Source organism: Echinops telfairi, unplaced genomic scaffold, assembly GCF_000313985.2.
Source record: "Echinops telfairi isolate 266 unplaced genomic scaffold, ASM31398v2 ScPeMD7_35;HRSCAF=133_1, whole genome shotgun sequence".
Taxonomy (NCBI): Eukaryota; Metazoa; Chordata; class Mammalia; order Afrosoricida; family Tenrecidae; genus Echinops; species Echinops telfairi.
Genome location: NW_022103933.1, coordinates 636,781 through 657,819, shown reverse-complemented (window position 1 = coordinate 657,819; position 21,039 = coordinate 636,781). Strand labels below are relative to the sequence as shown.

The window sequence follows — 21,039 nt, the reverse complement described above, 5'->3', positions numbered from 1 at the left end:
CCTCCTTCCCCACTCACCCCTCCCTCTCTCATGAACCCTTGATAATTTATAAATTATTATTTTATCATATCTTATACTGCCCGGCATCTCCCTTCACCCACTTTCATGTTGTCCATCCCCCAGAGAGGAGGTTACATGTAGATCCTTGTAATTGGCTCCCTCTTTCTACCCCACCTTCCCTCCACCCTCCCAGTATCACCACTCTCACCACTGGTCCTGAGCAGTTCATCTGCCCTGGGTGATTTACCGTTTCAAAGATCTCTCACTCTGTGCAGTGCATATACTGTGGTAGGTGGGTGGTGATTGGATATAAACAAAGAAGAAATGTCAGGAGGCTATTAAATACTTTAGAGGACAGAGAATAGTCACCAAGGCTATGCTAGAGTGCTGGAGGTAATATAAAATGGTAGGTTTATGCATAAATGTATTTTTAAAAATTAATACTGTTTTTTGGTGAAGGTTTACACAGCAGTTTAGGTTACATTAAGCTATTTCTATTCAAATTGTTCAGTGGTATTGGTTATATTCTTTACAGTGTGTAAACATTCTCATTGTTTTTGTTACAGATGTTCTATTTCCATTAATCTAGTTTCTCTTCCTTCTTATATTCTTTGTTTTGAAATAGTCATTGTTTGGTCTCATATACATGATTTTAAAAGGACAGTACTAATATATGATATTCATTATTTTTTGAGCCAATTTGTTATTTTTCTACAAGGTAATCTTAGATTAGTTTAAGTTCAAGGTTTGAAGAGCCTTAAAGCAATAGCCCCAGGTATCCTCCAGTATCACCCAGTCAACCAGATCTGTTTAGAGTTTTGGAATTTGAAGTTTGAGTCCACATGTTTTTTCGATGGTCACTGCCCATCTATTTTGGCCATGATTAGAAGGTTTAGTAGTGGTAGTTAGGCACCATCAATTCTTCTGGTCTTAGGGTAGATGTAAACTACTTGCCCTTTTGTATATTAGTTTCTTTGTTGAATCTTTGGTTTTTTTCCTTTTTTTGCTCTAGACAAGTAGAGGTCAGGATTTGTTGTCCTATATAGTAGCTCACAAGACTGCAAACACTACTAACCAAATTAAGATGTAGACCATGACTTTAGAAGCTATGTATATTATGCCAGTTGACCAGAATGCCCCCCAATATTGTGATCTTCATCCTTTAAACCCAGAAATCCAGTCATGTGATGCATTTGGATATGTTTTAGAATTATCTGTTAACTGTGCCCCTTTGCCCTTTACACATGAATACATGCACACACATTTTGCTTATCCATTTATCTACTGATGAGCATTTGGGAAGTTTACATATCTTTACTTTTATGAATGCAGACAGTCCACAGGTTTCTAACAGCCAATTTATAGGAAACACATATTTGCCCTTTAATGTTATATAACTTTGTCTTCACTTTGAAATGATTGAACTAACCCTTACTGGCAACAAATTCTTCATGACAATCAACTTCACATGTCGCTTTTAGTAGATGAAACACAGCAGACATCTTTCTGGCATTCTCTGCTTTTAGCCAAGACCCATCTGGTGTTAGTAATGGTATCTCTGGGTCCACATCCTCTTCTGAATCTGGGCTGGATTTTTGGCAACTCCCTGTTAATGTACTGAATTATCCTCAACAAAATTTTACTTGCATGTGATATTGTTCAATAATTTCTACATTTTTTGGAATAGGTAAATATATGTATATTTTTTAGTTGATTGGCCGTGTGGCAGTGTTCCAAATTTCTGGCATAGAAAAATGAGTGCCTCTCCTGATGCATCAATTTGTAGAAACATTGGAATTGGTATTCTGCCAATTTCTAGACCCTTATTTTTTGGCTAGTGCTTTCAGTGCAACTTCGATATATTTAATACTATTGACTCTTGTTCATATGCTACCTCTTTTAAATGGTCAACCTATTTTTGATACAATGACTATGTATTCTTTCTATTGTCTTTTGATGCTCCCCACATCATTGAATATTTTGGCCGTACACTCTTTCAATTTCTAAATTTATAGATCTTGAAGTATTTTTGACAATGAATGTGATGCCATACTCTTTGACTTTGTCATTCCCAGCATGGTAAACCACATGATTGTCCAACTCAAAATGACCAATACCAGTTCATTCCAGCTCATTAATTCCTAGGATACTGATCTTTATGTACTCCTTTTCATTTTTGATAACTTCTAATTTTCCTAGATTCATACTTTCACATGTTTGGATTACTAATCAGTGTTTATAGTTGTTTTTTATCATTTTGCCATTCGACAAAAGAAGATACCAAAAGCTTTACTTCATTAAAGTTGACTCTACTTTGAGGAGGTAGTTCTTCCCCAGTTGTATTTTGAGTGCCTTCCAACTTGAGGGACTCATCTTCCAGCACTATATTTGATGATGTTCGGTGGCTAACCCCTGAGAAATGGGTAGCCTATTCCTTTATAGTGTGGAAGCACCTGCTGGTATTTGAAATATGGGTAGCATCACTTCCAATATCACAGCAATATGTATGCCTCCACAATATGACAAAAATAGCAGACAAGTGGTTGTTGGCTGTCTTAAGGGGAATGAAATGGTATTTTATGTTTTTTACTTCTCATTTGGCTGATGAGATTAAGCATCTTTTACGTGTGTATTGGCCATTTGAATAACTTATTTGGTGAAGTGTATATTAATGTCCTTTGCCCAGTTTTTGGTTTGAGTTGCTTGTATTATTGCTGTTATTGTACTTATACCGTATATGCTCATATATAACCTGAGTTTTTCAGCACTTTTAAAAAATTATCTTATTGGGGGCTCATACAACTCATCACAATTGATACATACATCCACTGTGTCAAGCACATTTGTACATTTGTTGCCATCATCATTCTCAAAACATTTTCTTTCTACTTGAGCCCGTGGTATCAGTTCCTCATTTTTCCCCTCCCTCCCACATCCTCCCTCCCTCAAGAACCCTCGATAAGTTATAGATTATTATTTTCATATCTTACATTGTCCTTTATTGTCCCTCACCCACTTTTTTGTTATTCGCCCCCCTGGGAGGGGTTTTTGAATTGATCCTTGTGATAGATTCCCCCTTTCTCCCCCACCCTCCCCTAATCCTCCTGGTATCTCTTCTCTCATTGTTGGCCCTGAGGGATTTATCTATCCTGGATTCCCTGTGTTGCCAGCTCTTATCTGTAGCAGTGTACATGTTCTGGTCTAATGCTATTTGTAAGGTAGAATTGAGGTCATGATAGTGGGGGGAAGGAAGCACCAAAGAGCTAGAGGAAAGTTGTGTGTTTCATCAGTGCTATACTGCACCTTGACTGACTCATCTCTTCCCTGTGACCCCTCTGTGAGGGGATGTCCAATTGTCTACAAATGGGCATTGGGTCTCCACTCTATGCCGACCCCCTCCCCCTTTCACATTGGATATGATTTTGTTCTGGGTCTTAGATGCTTGATATCAGATCCCATTGACACCTCATGATCACACAGACTGTTGTGCTTCTTCCATGTGGGCTTTGTTGCTTCTGAGCTAGATGACCGCTTGTTTACCTTCAAGCCTTTAAGACCCCAGACACTATATCTTTTGATAGCTGGGCTCCATCAGCTTTCTTTACATTTGCTTATGCGCCTGCTTTGTCTTCAGCGATCAAAGGTGAACATCATGGAATGCCAGTTTAATAGAACAAAGTATTCTTGCATTGAGGGAGTACTTGAGTGGAGGCCCATTGTCCATCTGCTACCTTAACATATAGATATGAGTACATAGTTCTGTTCCCCTCTCGTTATATATATATATTTACATATGTACATGCCTGTATTTAGACCTCTATAAATGTCCTTTTATTTTATTTTTCCTACCCTAACCCTAATATAAATGTCCTTTGCCTCCTGGTTCTTTCCTCTATTTCCTTTTACTTTCCTCTTTTCCCACCATCATGTTCAGCCTTCATTCAGGTTTAGTAATTCCTTGCTGCTACATTGCCCTTGATTGAGCCCAACTAGACATCCTATGCCCTTCTTGCCATTGATTTTAGTCCACTTGTTCCCTTTTCCCTGGGTTGGTTCCCAATCCTTCTTCCTTTCTCCCACCTCCCCTTTTCCCTTATCCCTCCGGAACCATTGGTCCTGTTCTTTTCATCTCTGAATTATTTATCCCACCTATCTTACTTAGGTAGACATGCAAATATATTAATAAGTGCAAAAACCAGGCAAAGTCAAATAAAACAACAAAGGAAGTAAAAAAACAACGAAAGAATTGTAGTATTAAATTGAAATGGCAAAGGGAGGTGTAGGGCCAGCCCCCACCGTGAATCGCGGGTTCAATAATACTACTTCTGGGTTCAGTAATGCACAATTGTACGGTTGAGATATATAAGTATTATATTAAAGTCATCGAGAGCATGAAAGATATTACAATAATGCAGTCAGACACACTACATGGTAGCATTGCTCACCTCAGCCCAGCTTGGTGGTCCACGTGGAGAGAGGGGGAAGGCAAGGAGGGCAAGGGAACAATGGAGAGAGGAAAGGGGAGTGACCAGGGAGTGAGCAGCAAGGAGGAGTCTCTCTCGCTGACCCACGCCTATATCCCTTTTGGGGGCATGCCAGCCCCCTTATTACAGGTAGACATACTTCACAGGGAGGGGCTGCACTATAGGTTACACAGCAATGAGGGGATGGTCTCTGGGTCTCCATAAGAACGATTATCAGTAGGGTGAAAACTCTCCGTACAGGAGCCAGTCCATTGTCCCCAGCGGCAGGGAGCAGGCCCACCCCTCTGTGGTAGGATGAGACAGCAGTCTGGCAGCAAGGATCTGACCTCTTCCCACAAACAATAACATAATAAAATGGCATAACAAAAGAAAGCCACTGACAAAAATGGAAAATCCTATTAATAGTTCAGGGTCTGTTTGTTGGTCTTTACAGGTGTTCTCCAGTCGAGTCTGATGGGATGCCACACTCTGCCTCCAAAGTCTATTTTTGGTATTCTCTGGGGATTTCATCACTTTTCTCCCCTTGCTGCTGTGTTGCATGCCCTTAGTGTTTTGCCTCAGCATGATGGGGTCAGATTATGTATTGTTCCCCCACTGTGTCTCCAGTGTTGTCCCCTGCAGCACTTTGGTTTAGTGAAGGACGTCATGTTTCATGGTGGGGCCTGCCCTATGGTCCTCTCTGCGTGTTGTGTGCTCTAAGCTGGAATATCGTCCTTGGGGCTTGGTGGGCCAGGATGTCCTCCCCTCCCTCTCCATTCCTTTTCATTTCTCCCGTGTGCTCTAATCTGACATGCCCTTCTCTCCAAGCTGTAGCCCAAGCACTGTCCTCTGAAGTGCATTCTTCTGGGGGTGGGAGGTGTGTCCACATAGTTGCGATTGGGGCCGGCCCTGCAGACCTCTCTGTTGGTTCCCTGGTACATGCTGGTATGTTCTACTCATGTCTTGGCACATTGGGTTGACACCTGGTCTCTCTCTCACTCTCCTTTGGAGATGTGAACAATACCCTTCCCATGGGTGGGTTAGTGCCCTGCTCCCTGCCTACCCAGGTCTTTTCTCTCTCTCTCTTTCTTTACTCCTCTTACTTAGTTGGCTGCCATATGTATCCCTGAATTGTGTTTGGCCCCTGCCATAGTTTCTGGGCCTCAGCCCAGGGATGTAGGTATATAATCGCTTTTCCCCTATGTCCTGATTTTTTTTTTTTTAAGCTTACCTCAGTGGACTGAGGTTGTACTTGTCCTTTTGTCGGCACATTTTTTATGCAGCTCTTGTGGTAATATTAGGTGCCTTGGCTGATATTTGGGTCGGCTTATACTCGAGTATATATGGTATATAGAAGATGTCAAGAGGATTTGCTGTTGGATATCCTATGTGAGAAAAAGAGAATTAAACCTAGTTAAAGATTTTTGTCTCAACTAACTTTGTAATTTAGTTTCACTTACTGGGATTGAAAAATTAGGAAGAAGATCTTAGAGGAATCAATAAAAATTTAATTTTGACATGCAGCTTGAGGTAATTAGTATAGTCTGTATATTTAATAAGCAATTAGATATGTAAATATGAAGTTTATAATTAATGCAAGAACTAGAATAGCCATTTGAATGCTTAACTTTAGATAATGTTAATGCATGGGACTAGCTAAGATCTTGTATATAGGAAGTAGCAAACTCATAAAAGAAAGATAACATTTAGGCTTAATGAATCACATATACTTTCAGTTAATGCTGCTATTACTTTTACTTTCTCTTTTCTTTCCTCTTCTCCACTTTTTCACTTTGAAAATGTAAAAACTATTCTTAACTCGAAGTCTATTTGCTTTATTCTTCTAGTACACTCATTTCCCAGAGAGTGGTTGTATATTGGCTCAAAAAGAAGTCTTAAGGCTATACCACATGTAGAAGGCATATAAACCCATGAAATCTCTTCATTAGAGAAAACTGAGAATGAATATCTGAACTACAGGAAAACTAGCGAATCTACTGTTTCACGAATAAGTACTTTAGCTCGGGACTGTCCCTTTGTCCAGCAGCTAGACAGATATTGCACCTTGTGGAGTCTTCTCATCATTCTTTTGTTTGGTGTTTCTCTTTTCATGCATCTTGATAGTCTTTTTCCATTTGAATTTTCTCAGCATGATGCTGCTTATAATAGAGCTTGACCTTCAGACCAGTCATATTTTTTGTCTTTGAACATTCATGCCCTTCTCATTTATTATTAGATTCTTTGTCATTTGTCAAGTCCTTTGATGAACAAATGTATTTATATTTATGAAGTTCTATGTAGTCTTTTATTGATTATGTAATTTATTTTTAGAGCTACATATTTTAATGAAACTTAAATAGTCTATATTTTATGACAACTTAGTGCTTGTACTCCATAAAATACCAACCTAACCATATAGCTGTTGCCTATGTTGCTGTTCTCTTTTTCCTATTAAGATTTTGTTTTCCCTAAGAATGGTGTAGTGGGTTATGCATTGGACTGCTAACCACAGGTCAGCAGTTTGAAACCACCAGCTTCTCCACAGGAGAAAGACGAGGCTTTCTACACCCACTATGATTTATAGACCTGAAAATTCACTGGAGCATTTTTACTTAGTCCTATAAGGTCACTGTGAGTTTATATTAGTTTGGTGGCAGTAAGTTTTGGGTTAAGAGCATACTGTGCTAGAGTTTTCCTAATTCCAATATTTTACTAATTATTTTCTTGTTTAACTATTGAGCCAATTTAGCAGATATTATTCTTTTGCATTCATCCAAAAAACATTTTACAGTACACTTTGAAAATTCACATTTCTATTATGGTAGGACTTCAAGTCTTCACAGAAAAATTGAATGAAATGTTTCTGTGGATTTAAAAAGCCCTTTCATATTTTATCCTATGGTATTGCTACTCATTAACTGTTGTTAGGTGCCATCAAGTCGGGTCCAACTCATAGCAACCTTGTGTTCAATGGAGCAAAGTACTGTCTGGTTGTAGGCTATCCTCACAATTAATATGTTGGAGCCTGTTATTGTAGCCACTATGTCATCCCATCTCATTGAGGGTCTTGTTACTACAGCCTTTATTCTTTGTTGCTCTTCCAATTTACCAAGCATGATATCGTTTTACAGAGAATTGTCTCCTCTGATAACATGTGTAAAATACAAGTCTTGCTAACCTTGTTTTAAAGGAGCATTCTGGCTGTATTACTTCAAAACAGATTTGTTTGGCTTTTTTTCTGGCTCTGACAGGTAGGTTTATTGTGCAAAGTTCTAGTAGGAACATGTGGGACTTATAAGTCGCAGTTTGATTGGAGGGCAAAGATATAAATGTGTCAGCAAGACCCAGCCCTCTCTCTCTTGCTCTTTGGTAATCAGACTAGCATGTGGCTACTTTAGTTAGTTCTCTGCCTCAACTTGTGAGCTATACTATCTGTGGGACAGCCAACTCGTTGATCTTATTGCTATAGCTTGAGGTTCCTTCGAGACCTGCTTTGCCACACTACTGGAGTATGCATTGCTTGAGTTTGAGGCTGGAGAATCCTGTCATCTTGCATTGCTTGAGTTGGATATCCCATCCGGGTCTGCTTTGCTAAGCTCCTGATCTGCTGACTGTTGGTGACCTGCCTTCCTGTTTGTTGCCTGTGGCCAGACTGCCTGCATTGCCTTAGAGAAGACTCAGCTGTCTGCTTCCTTGACTTTGGACCCAGCAGCCCTCCTGAGTAGAAGGACTTCTAGTATGTTAACTGTTCCATGGAGTTGAGTTGAACCGAGCCTTCTGATCTGCTTTGTGGACTAATTAGCTGTTATATTCCTTCATGCTGTATCTATCTATCTAATCATAAGTGTCTGGTTTTATTTCTGTAGAGAACCTTGTCTAACACACTGGCAGTACGCATTATTTCTGGCTGGCACCATAGTTCAAATGCATCGATTCTTTTTCAATCTTTTTTACTCAATGCCCAACTTTCACATGCATACGAGGCTATTGAAAATACCACAACTTCAGTCGAACCCAACTTAGTCCTCAGAGTGACGTCCTTGCTCTTCAACACTTTAAACAGATTTTCTGCAACAGATTTACCCAATGTAATTCAATCTTTGATCTTCATCAGCAAGTGCTTCAAGTCCACTTCACTTTCATAAAGCAAGATTATATCATCTCCATATCACAAGTTGTTAATGAATCTTCCTCTGACACTGGTGCTACATTCTTTCTCATAGAGTCCAGCTTCTCATAATATCTCCTAAGCATACAAATTGAATAAGTCTGCTAAGAGGATACACACCCCTTTCCTGATTTTAAGCCATCCATCATTCCCTTGTTCTAGTAGAATGATTGCCTCTTGGTTTACATAGAAGTTCCACGTGAGCACAATGAAGTGTTCTAAAATTCCCATTCTTCTCATTGCTATCCATAGTTTTTTTTTGATCCACACAGATGAATGCCTTTACATAATCAATAAAACAAAGGTAAACATTTTTCTGGCATTTTCTGCTTTCAGCCAAGATCCATCTGACATCACCTGTGATAACTCTTGTACCATATTCTTTTCCGGATCCAGCTTAAATTTTTGTCAGTGCACTGTAAACATTGCTGAATGTTCTTCAGCACAGTTTTACTTGCATGTGATCTTAATGATATTGATCAATAATTCCTGTATTCATTTGGGCCACCTTTCTTTGGAATAATTACAAATATGGATTGCTTACATTCAGTTGACCAGATTGCTGTCTTCCTAATTTCTTGGTATAAACTACTGTGTGCTTCCACTACTTTTTCAGCCTGTTGAACTTTTAATTCCTGGAAACTTGTATTTTGGTACTACTTCAGTGCAGTTTGGATTTCTTTTTTTCAGTATCATGTACTACTGTAAGGGTAAACTGAGGTGGAGAGAGAGAGACAAAGGAAACTGACAGAACTAGGGAAAGCAGGGGAGTTCCAGGACGAAATTCCACGGGCTAGCAAGTAGCCCAGGGAAGTTGCAGGCAGCCGTCTGCAGCATGGGTCTTTAAAGGGGCAGTGGGGAATGTCTGTCATGTATGGCAATTAGCATATGAGTCTGGCCATTGTGAGGATTGCTTGTCCACTTCTGATTGCTTGTCCACATCCTGATACCGGTTGTCTTATCTAGTGCCTTTTGTTCTGGCTTGCTTTGATCTTGTGAGTGTGTTCCGCCCTCGCCTTCCCGTACCAGTCCAGACAACTACCTCTTAAAATGGTTGAATGTCAGCCAGTTCTTTGTGGTATGGTGACCCTGTGTATTCCTCCCATTGGCTTTTGATGTTTCCTGCTTCGTTTGATATGTTGCCCATAGAAGTTTTCAGTATTGCAAATCCAGGCTTGAATTTTCTCTTCAGATTTTTCAGGTTGAGATATGCTGAACATGTTCTAAACATTTTCTAAAAACAGATCTTTGCATATTTCATTACAGTATTTTTTCTTTGTCTTCCCAAGTTGTCCATTGAAGTTTCCCTTTCAGATCATTTAGTTCCTCATTTCTTCCATGTTCTTTTGCTACTCTGGGATCAAGAACAAGTTTCAGAGTCTCTGAAATTATTGACATGACCTTTTGCTTTTTTCATGTATGATATTCTTGATATCATCCTATGGCTCCCCAGATCATTAGTGTTCAACGAGTCAAATCTATTCTTGAAATGTTATCGAAAGAGATGGGATATTGTTCTGCCTCACACAGCACTCTCTATTGTCAGAAGAAACCAGCCTTTTAAGCAACCGAAGAGTGCATAGACTCAATTATAACGGCAATAATATATAAAGGTTATAGTAACGTCATAACGTCATAAGAGAGAGAATAAAATAAAGGTGTTAGTCAGACACATTTCATGGCAGCATACTCACCTCAGCCCCTCTTGGTGGTCTATGTGGAGGTGGGAGAAGAGCTTCGGATATTTATAGGTAGCCATAAGACATGCATATTCCGTAGTTACATACGTCACATGGTGGGTGTTAGCTACAATAAGGTCCCTGAGCACATTGGTGAGGAAACCTAATACCTGCATTGGGGGAAGTTATGAGGGGGGATGGGTGCTGCTACAAGAGGAGATAACCAAAGAATGTCTGCTTCTATAGGCAGATAGAATCAACTGTGTGCTCGCTTTAAGGCAGAGTTGTATAACTGTTAGGGGAGAATCTGTGGGAATGATATCTAAAGCAGGATAATGTACATGGACTCTCTGTCTACCATACCAAAGTGGTGTCTTTCCTACCATGGAATATTAGCTTTCCAGGTTCCCTCTGTTATAAGTTAGGGAATATAGTCCTGGTCATATTTCCCTCTGTTAGTTTCCCACACTCTACTTTTCATCTAAGTTTTACAATTAATTGCAATAGCCACACAGAACTCAGAGATAATGCTTATGATTATGGGGTTTATAGTGTTTATAGATTGCAATTAGGTTGAAATATTCAGGATAGAGTTGCTTCATCTGGACATGTTCAGTAGTTTTTTTCAGGGTTGTAGTAAATGCCCAAAGGGCATACCACTCTGCTGTAGCCTCAACTGGAAGGCACTCAGCTAGAACCCCATGGGTCAGTGAACCAAGCTCCCTCAGTTCAGTGCCCAGAGCCCTACTTCACAAACCAGCCTCTCATTAATAAAGGTCTCAGTTTGACTTGCTCTGTGGATGGTGAAGTCCAGTGCTCTGTCTCATGCTAAGGGTCCTGGTTCTGCTTCTAGTGCCCCTCTGCCACTCCTCTGATGTCAAAGCTGTCTTTTGGATCAAGGCGTTTCATTGCACAGAAATCTCAGGGTCCAGAAATGCGCTCTACCCTTGGCTCTTGTTTATAGTGAGAGCCCTCCTTGTCTTTATGCTGTGGCTCATTTTATACCCAGTAAGGTGGCAATCTCAATAAATCCTGTTAACAACACTTAAAAGTAAATCCTATATCTTCCCCCACCTTCTCTTACTCAGACTGGTCAAGAAAAGGCTGCTTGGTGGAATTACAGAGAACCACATTAATAATTAGCTGCCTTGTACATATACTCTAGATTGTATTTGGTTTACTTGGACTTACAAGGTACATTTACATAGGAATAATTGATGGATCTATTCCATAGTAGGCCCCTGGCTTTGGCTGCTGGTATTGAGCTTCTCCATTTTCTCTTTCAAAAATGTAGTCAGTTTGATTCTACTGTATTCTGGTGAAGTCCACATGTTATAGTTATCATTTGTTGTTGAAAACGTATTTGTAATAAATTAAATGGTTTTGCAAAATTCTGTCATGTGATCCCCAGCTTCATTTCTATCACCAAGGCCATAACTAAGATTTTTCCTCTTGTTTCCAACTTTTGCATTCCGATCACCAATGATTATCAATATAACTTGATTGCATGTTTGATCAGTTTCAGAATGAAGAAATTAATAGATTTCTTGCTCACTAATTTTTTAATTTACATTTTCATTTATTGATTTTTAATAAATCATTTTATTGGGGGCTCTTACAGATCTTATAACAATCCATACATCAATTGTATCAAGCAAATTTGTACATATGTTGCCATCATCATCATAGATTTGAACAATAATTGCATTATAGATAATATCCCATCACAGACAACATTGTACTTCAAGATAGATCGTGAAATATTTTTTTGGCAACAAATGCAACACCATTCTTTTAAAAAATGTTCTTTTCCAACATAAAACCTTATGACTGTCTGATTCAAAATGGTCAGTTACAGTCTATTTTAGTTCACTGTTGCCTAGGATATCTATCTTTATATGTTCTATTTTACTTTTGATGATTTTTAATATTCTTAGGATCATACTTCCAACATTCCGTGTTCTGATTATTAATAAGTTGTTCTTATCATTTTGAGTCATGCCCTGTCAGCAAATGGAGTTCCTGAAGGTTTTACTCCATCTCCATTATGATGGTTAGCTTATCTTTTTCAGGTATGCTTTGAGTGCCTTCCGACCTGAATCATCTTCTTGTATTATATCTGACAGTGTTCTGTTCCCATTCATAAGGTTTTCAGTATATCTGACAAAGTTCTGCTATTCATAAGACTTTCAATGGCTAATCTCTTTGAAGTGACAGCCTATTTCTTAGTCGTGAAGCTCCACTTGTTCACCTTGGGTGACCCTACTGATATTTTACATTTGATGACATAGCGTCCAGCATTACAGGAATATGCAAATCACTGCAGTAGGACAAACTGATGGACAAGTGGTGGCTCATCAACTACAGGTTGAAAATAATTCAACTGCACAATATTTTTATAATTATTATAATATCTCTTTACTTGTAAGAGGAAGCAAGGTTTTAATAACACTTCCCTATAGCCCAATTGTGGTTATAACAGAGGTTATATTACTGAATGACTTACTTAATATTGCATAAGGTGAACCAATCACAGAAGGAAAGATACTGTATAAGACAATTATTATAAAGAGTGAAGAAAAGTTTAACACACAGAAAGAAACCTTTTAGTGATGTTTACTAGTTTGGAGAGTAAAAGGAAGAATAAATCAGTAACTCATGAGTAAACGTGTATTAAGGGTAAAGGGAAAGGCAGTACAAGTATTGAGGAGGTCAGCACAGCATGACTAGTGGTACAGAAAATCACGGTGAGTACACAGAATAGAAGACAACAAAGGTAAGTGCTATTATACACACAGTCTTGCAGGATTAGTAGTAGTATGTACAAGAAGATACAGAAGAAGACTGCAAGCTGAACATGTAGATGAATGGGAGTACACTCAATGACTATATATAGATTTGACAGCATATGAGTGGACTTCAAAAGTTTTGTGGAAAAATTGCATTGCATTTTAATATAAATTTCTCATTGAACTTTTGAAGCCTCTTTTTTCAACATAAACATTTATTTGTGCTTGCTTTAAATATATTCAAGGATATTACAAAGCTCACAAGGGTGAATTTTCTGAAAAATTCTTAGCTCTAACCATATACTCTGAAGAAATGACTTACTTGGCTTGGGGACTTAGGACTAGAGTCTCAGAAGTCAATTAGGCCAGTTGACATAGCAGTTTACCAAGACAGTATTCTACATGCTGTATCAGTAAATATCGATTGGAGTTGTAATACGCTTGTGAGTGATCATCTAATATGAAACTATTGATCTCCTTTTTCTGGAGCAAAGATAAGTAAAGGAAATCAAAGATCCAAGGAAACAAATAATGCATAGTACTAATGGGAGACGTTTTCCCGGTGCTCTGTAAAACTAAATGATGCCAGCTATCACTCCTAATCACTTTGATTAGGATAACAATAGAATATTCGAGACATAAACCAAGCAAAAATCCATCAACAATGACCAAAACCGATAGATTTCAATGTAGTAGAAAGCAGAGAATATTAAAAAATTAGAATAAATTCTCACTGAGTCCATGGGGATATCATATTACAGGGCATCACATTCTATCCTAAGACAGTTGCACCCCATTTGATTTTTGGGGGGGTTATTGTATTTTGCGTATTGGGGATTTCCTGGAGGCTATCCCATATAGTGTTTCCCTAGTCTTCTGTAGGTATCTGTCTAGAAAGCTTGAGCTTGATGGAAATACAGAGATAATAATGAGATTGATTATTACTGGGGGACATGGAGGGAAAGGGCAGAGGGGAGTCAATATCAGAGGGGGAATAATCTACTAAAATGGATTGTGACAATGACTACACAGCCCCTCTTGATATGATTGAACCATTGAACTGTATGATAATTACAGATAAAAAAAATTCTAAAAGAAAGTTCTAGAACAGAAGAAAAATTGTATAGACAAAAATGTTTTAATTATAAGAAGACCAAACTTCCTCATTTAATAGACTAGTGGAACCTTTGAGACTGTGGCTCTTAGATACCCTTTAAACTTGGAATTGAACATACTTTCATGAATTAACTTTCACCAAACACTAGACAGGCCTAAAAAGTGAATTAAGTAACAGTAGGAGACAATATGCTCAGTACAGTCAACCAGACAAGACTACAGTTGTAGCATTTGCCCAGAGAGCAGGAAGGGGAGTAGAGGGCAAATGGAAGTGGGGAACTCAGGATAATAAAAAACTCACTGTCATTGAGTCAGTGCTGACCCATAGCAAGTCCCCACCCCACCCCACCCCCTTTTTGGTTTCCAGCACTGTAACTGTTTACAGGAGTAGAAAGCCCAGTCTTCTCCAAAGGAGCTGCTGGTGGTTTTGAACTTCTGACCATGAGGATCACAGCCTAACTTGTAACCACTTATACCATACCAGAGCTCTTATGACAAACTTTAGGCAATTCTGAATCATACCGACCATATAGGACAAAGTGGAATGTGCTCCTGTGGGTTTACTCCATGGGAGCTCTAATGAGGGGGTTGTAATCAATGTTATAAAACAACACGTATAGAATTTTTTGAATGGAAAACTTATTTTGCTCACTATTCTTTCCCCCAAGTTACAAAAATAAAATAATAGAGTGGAAATGTCAATAAGAAAAATGAAATTGATTTTAAATTAAAATGAATTTCTTATTGTCTAATTGTGGAAACAAGTGAAACTTTAAAATGGTAAGGATACGGGAATCCAGGACGGATGAGCCCTATAGGACCAGTGGTATGAGTGGCAAAACAGGGAGGGTAAAGGGAGAATGGGTAGGAAAGAGGGAACCGATTACATGGAACTGTGTGTGACCTCCTCCCTGGGTGACAGACAATCAAAAAGTGGATGAAGGGAGACGTCGGACAGGGCAAGATATGACAAAATACCCATTTATAAACTATCAGCGGCTCATGGGGAGGGGGGAGCGGGGAGGGAGGGGAAAAATGACCTAATGTCGGGGGTTTAAATGGAGAGAAAATGTTTTGAGAAACGATGTACAAATGCGCCTTACACAATTGATGTGTGTATGGATTGGGATAACAGTTGTATGAGCCCCCAATAAAATGATTTTTTTTAAAGAAAAAAAAAATAAAATAAAATGGTAAGGATAATATAAAATGTGTGTTGGCTTTTGTTCTTTCACTATTATTACCATATATACTCGAGTATTAGCCAACTCGAATATCAGCTGAGGCACCTACTTTTACCACAAAAACTGCATTAAAAATGTGCTGAAAAACTCGGCTTATACACAAGTATATACGGCAATATTACTTATTATTTTATAATAAAGTAGCATTTCACTGAAAGATGAAGCAATAATGCTTTTAAAAATCTATACCCCTTTGTGTTAGGCCAGGTTGACTAGAGAAACAAATCCTGAGACCCTCATATATGTGTAAGAGAGAGCTTTATATTGAGAAATAATTATATATATCAAGCAAACATTTCAGCCCAGTCTAGATCAAGTCTGTAAGTCCAATAGTAGTCAGAAGTCTGATATTACTCCATAAGTCACTCTTCAAACTCACACAGCCAGCCATATGCAATGATGCAGAATGCAGGAAAATCATAGGGGTGGATGTAAAGGCTTGTGGCTCTAATGGCAGTGGAAGCATCACAAAACTTCTGGCAGGTCTCAGCCGTGTGGCTCACCAACAGGAAGATGAAGCAGAAATAGGAAGTTCCCAGAATCCTCATGAGAAGGCCATGCCCACAGGGAGGTATCATCAGGCTATGTTCTGATTGACAGTCTAGACTCTACCCCTTATTTATCAAGTTGAAATGAAATTATGTAATTACCATGCCCTTCCTCACCATATATTTATTTTACCTCTCCTATCCTTTTCTTACAACACATTTTTAAAAAGATAATAATTATAAATTAGAGGAAATATTTGATCCTGGGCTTTCAGACCATTCATATAAACACAAGCAGTATGATGTTTACAGAACTTTAATTTGGTGTTGATGTGTGAAGAATAGAAGAGAAGCATGTATTCTAACGGGACTCCCACCCTACTTATCTTTATGGTGGGATCTACTATAACTACAACAGATGTAATCCTATGAATCCCTTTATCTTCTAACATTTGCTGTCACTTTGTTCAGTGTTTTTTTTGTCTCTGGGCTCACCCCATTACTATTTTCGTACTTCTTAATCTACCACTCATTAGTTATGGGTGCTTTGAGTTTTATCTCACTTTTTTCCTATCTGGTGTTGAAGGTTATATTTATAAAATATTAAGTATACAGATAGTCTTAGCTAGTTTTCATTATAATATTTTTACTCTTTTTTTCTTAAACCATAGCAGTAGAGAAAATAAATACTTGCATTCAATTTACACCGGAAACCAATCTCTAAACAAGTGAAACAACTATTGCTTATATAATAGGAAATTGCTGTAAACTGTCAGTTTCATTAAAAATACACTAAGATTCATACATTGTTATTATTTTCCTTATTTCTAGGGAACTGGAGAATTGATGATCTGATAGTGAGAAGTCAAGAAAACCAGGATGAACATTTTTGGCAATTTTTATTCAGCACCAACAAAACATTAAGTAAAGAAAGTGGAAATACAGCATTGGAAACTTTCAACTTGAGTATAAACCCTGTTCCTTCAAGAAATAATACCTATAGAATATGTGAGTCATGTGAAATGAATTTCGAAAACATTTCAGGCTTAATTATTAATGAAAAGAACTCTTCAGAAAAGAAGCTTGATGAGTTTAATGTATGTGAGAAATTGCTCCAGGGTAGACATGAGGAAATTTTTACTGGAGTAAAATTTTATAATCAAGAGAGGAATACCCTCAATCAAAGAATAGCTCTCACTCAGCCAATTTTTGGTTTTTTGGAGTTTAATGAAAATGAAAAAGATTTCCATGAGCAGGCAGCCTTTACATATAAGGGGGCTCAGATAGAGGAGACAGTATCTAAATATAATGAATGTGAAGGACGAGCCTTCTTCCAAAATTCAAATACATCTCAAAGAACTCATTTGGATATGGATCCATATGAGTGCAGTATTTGTGGGAAGCCTTTGTATATGGAGTTAAGATTTAGACATCAGAGAGGTCTTATAGAGGTAAGTCCTTATGAATATAATGAATACAGAAAAATCTTGGGTGACAATTCAACTTTCATTATTCATCAGGGAGCTTACATGAGAAAGATTGACCATGAGTATAAAGTAAGTGACAAAACTTGGAAAAAGTCAACCCTCTTTAAACATCCAGTAGTCCAAATGGAAGAAAAATCCTATGAATACAATGAAAATGGGAATAATTTCAGCAAGAAATCACACCTCGCCCAAATTCGGAGAACAGCTCATTCAGGAGAAAAAGCCTTTGAATGTGGAGAATGTGGAAAAACATTCTGGGAGAAGTCTAATCTTACTCAGCACCAGAGAACACATACAGGAGAGAAACCCTATGAATGTACCGAATGTGGGAAGTCATTTTGCCAGAAACCACACCTTACCAATCATCAGCGAACACATACAGGAGAAAAGCCCTATGAATGTAAGCAATGTGGGAAAACCTTCTGTGTGAAGTCAAACCTCACTGAACATCAAAGAACACACACAGGGGAGAAACCCTACGAATGTAATGCATGTGGTAAATCCTTCTGCCACAGGTCAGCTCTAATTGTGCACCAGAGGACACATACAGGTGAGAAACCTTTTAAGTGTAATGAATGTGGCAAATCTTTCTGTGTGAAGTCAAATCTCATTGTACATCAAAGAACTCACACAGGGGAAAAACCCTATAAATGTAATGAGTGTGGGAAAACCTTCTGTGAAAAATCAGCTCTCACTAAACATCAAAGAACCCACACAGGAGAGAAACCCTATGAATGTAATGAATGTGGGAAAACTTTTAGCCAGAGGTCAGTACTTACTAAACATCAGAGGATTCACTCAAGGATGAAAACCATCTCAGCATCCTGAATATCCACTTGGCTAAAATTTGTTTTACACTTTGTAAAGTGTAAAGAAACCCAAAGAGTGCCACAGATTAATCAGAAATGACATATTTCAGTAACTCAATTGATACTAAGTTAAAAACCAAAGCCTTCAAGGTAAAGTAAAATGTAATCTTTTTTTTTTTTTTTACTGAGGCAAATTAATATTTATCTAAAATTTGTATTTATAGTACTCAATTCCAGAAGTGATAACAAAATTTTATTTTAAATATATATACTCATTCACATTAGAATATGAAGCTTTAAAAAACTTGAATGACCACTGCGTTATACATGTGTGGAGAGTCCTTAGTATTTGTAGGTCTCTGGAGTATTCAAATACAACAACTTTGGGTTTTGCTTAATTTGTATATTCGGACCGGAGAAAGGAGTATGGACACTATATCTGACTTCTCTGGCTTCACTAGGGAGAAGGATAATCCAGTTCTACACTAATCTAGGGCATATTTCATATGGTAGAACTCAAACTCTCCATCTTTTTTACCCTTTTCTGACACCCAGCCATTCCTCCCGCAACACTCAACTTTGCTGGGTTTGATAATTCATTCCACTGGCCACACAGAACTCTCAGACACTACTCAGAATTATGTGGTGTATTCGGGAAGTTAACAGGTTGCCACCAGCAAGAATCAGAAAACAAAGCTACAGCAGTGTATCTCCTCAGCCAGTCATCCAGTCTGTCTCTCTGGTCCTCAGCCTCTCGGTCATGTGTTCCCTGGACCTCTGCCTTTGTGAGCCAGGAAGCCAGCATGCTGACCTGCTTCACAGGATCAATCTTGGTGTTGCTCTGCTCTCTCATGGTGTCCTTGCCTCTGCCTTTGGTCTTGACCTGGCATGGTGTTTTCTGCCTCTGCCACTTGAAACCTCAAATTTGCTTTGATAGTGCCTCTTCCTCCTTGATGGTTCTGGGAATTCTCTCTCTAATAAGGGAAATGGTAACCCAAACAGGCAAATCCCCTTTATTAGTGTGTCACACCATCTATTTGCATAGTTCTACTCAATCATTTGGTTGAAGTTTCAGATACCTGAATAGAAGAGCAGTGTTAAGAAATTTAGTACCTATTGTGATATATGTTAATATTTCTCACGCTAAATGCCATTAGTGTCTTCGGTGTTATGTAATTATATACATATATGTATACATATTTATACCTACACATATAAAGTTAAATGCTAGCATCACTTACCAAGTTAGTATCATCTAGTCAATTTTGATTCACAGTGACGACTGTATAGGGCAGAGAACTGTCCCTGTGGGTTTCTGAGACTAGAAATCTTCATGGGAGTGGAGAGTGCAGAGCAGTTTTTGGTTTCAAACTGTTGACTGTGTACTTAGCAGCCCAATGAGTAACTCACTGTGCTACCACGGCTCCGTCTCCTGGCTTGCAATTGCTGATTGCCAAAAGTTGATGAATTCTGTGAACCAGCTTTTATAGAGTTATTTAAAATGAAGCTATATAACAATGCAATTAAATTATTTAAAAATCAAAGGTAATACTCAACACCCATCATTTCCTAATTATTTACTGTTAGCTATGCTCTTTAGATTATTTACATTCCTGAATCTACACTTTGAAATCACTATGTAGTACTCTATTCACCTCTGCCACTGGGCTGGTTCTGACTCATACCCAAAGGTATGAATGTTTCTTAGTGTTTATGATGCTGTAAATCTTCATAGAAGTCTGCCTTATCTTTCTCCATCTGAGTCGTTTATGGGTTCAAGCCACTGATCTTTTGGTTAGTCCATTTTTTGGCCTGCTGTCCAATCAATTCTTTATGTGTATAATAATAATACTATACGTATAATTCTATAAAATGAATTACTATATAATTTGGTATCATACTGATCCCCTGAAATTGCTATAGTAGGAATATGTACCATGAACGTTGGCAAATTCTACAGTTGTGATTTTTATTTTCCCAGAGAACATATTGCCAAACATATCATATTGTATGTATCAATATTTGGCAATTTTAAGATAGAAACTTCTTCCATTTTTCAGTAAATACTTATGGCCAGGAATACTTAGCTACTGTTTCAATAAAGCCAAAAGGTGTTTTTTGGTGTTATTATCTACCTTTAGATCAGTCCAAGGGGCTTTGGTGGTGCAGTAGGGTATGTGTTGGGCTATTAACTGAAGTTGAAGCCCACCAGCTCCTCCATAGGAAAAAGATGAGACTTTTTGCTCTCTTAAGATTTCCAACTTTGGAAACCGATGGACATTTCTGCTCAGTGTTACAGGGTTTTTGTAAGTTAAAATCAGCTTAAAGGCAGTGAGTTTGATTTTTCTTGTTATATCAACTCTATTATGAATACTACCAAAGTCTCTTCATAGCTTGACCAATATATGTTTTAAGTGAAATATAAAATAAAAGAGCCACATAGTCTACAGTTTCTGTTTCCTGCATAAAATGAATATGTATGACCATTATTACTGGACCTAAGAAGCCAAGCAATAATTTCCTGAAGTTTCCCAGCAGCCTATAAGTTAATCAGTAGTACAAATACTATTAATAACAATATTTACATAAATTATGTGAAAGTAGCTGCTAACATCCGTTATGAACCCGTAATAAAAATAAAAAGTGCTATGTAATGAAACTCCTCTTTGATACTCTTGATATTTCATTGTGGTATGTATTAAGCATGATATGTGTAACCTAGAACTATGTATTTATATTTACTATTATAGAATACTGTATACTGCCCCTGCTTCCTCTGACCTATTTCTTATACTT

The 21,039-nt window shown here is 38.0% G+C and overlaps 1 protein-coding gene across 1 annotated transcript in view; it reads left to right on the top strand.

The window, feature by feature from the left end:
* The window catches only part of ZNF248 (zinc finger protein 248), a 34,445-nt gene extending 16,024 nt beyond the window's left edge, over positions 1-18,421 (top strand). The window contains exon 5 of the mRNA XM_045290279.1: positions 16,779-18,421. Within this exon, the coding sequence (XP_045146214.1) occupies positions 16,779-18,262 (1,484 nt within the window). The 3' untranslated portion in view covers positions 18,263-18,421. The remainder of the gene's footprint in view (positions 1-16,778) is intronic.
* Positions 18,422-21,039: the final 2,618 nt, after the last annotated feature.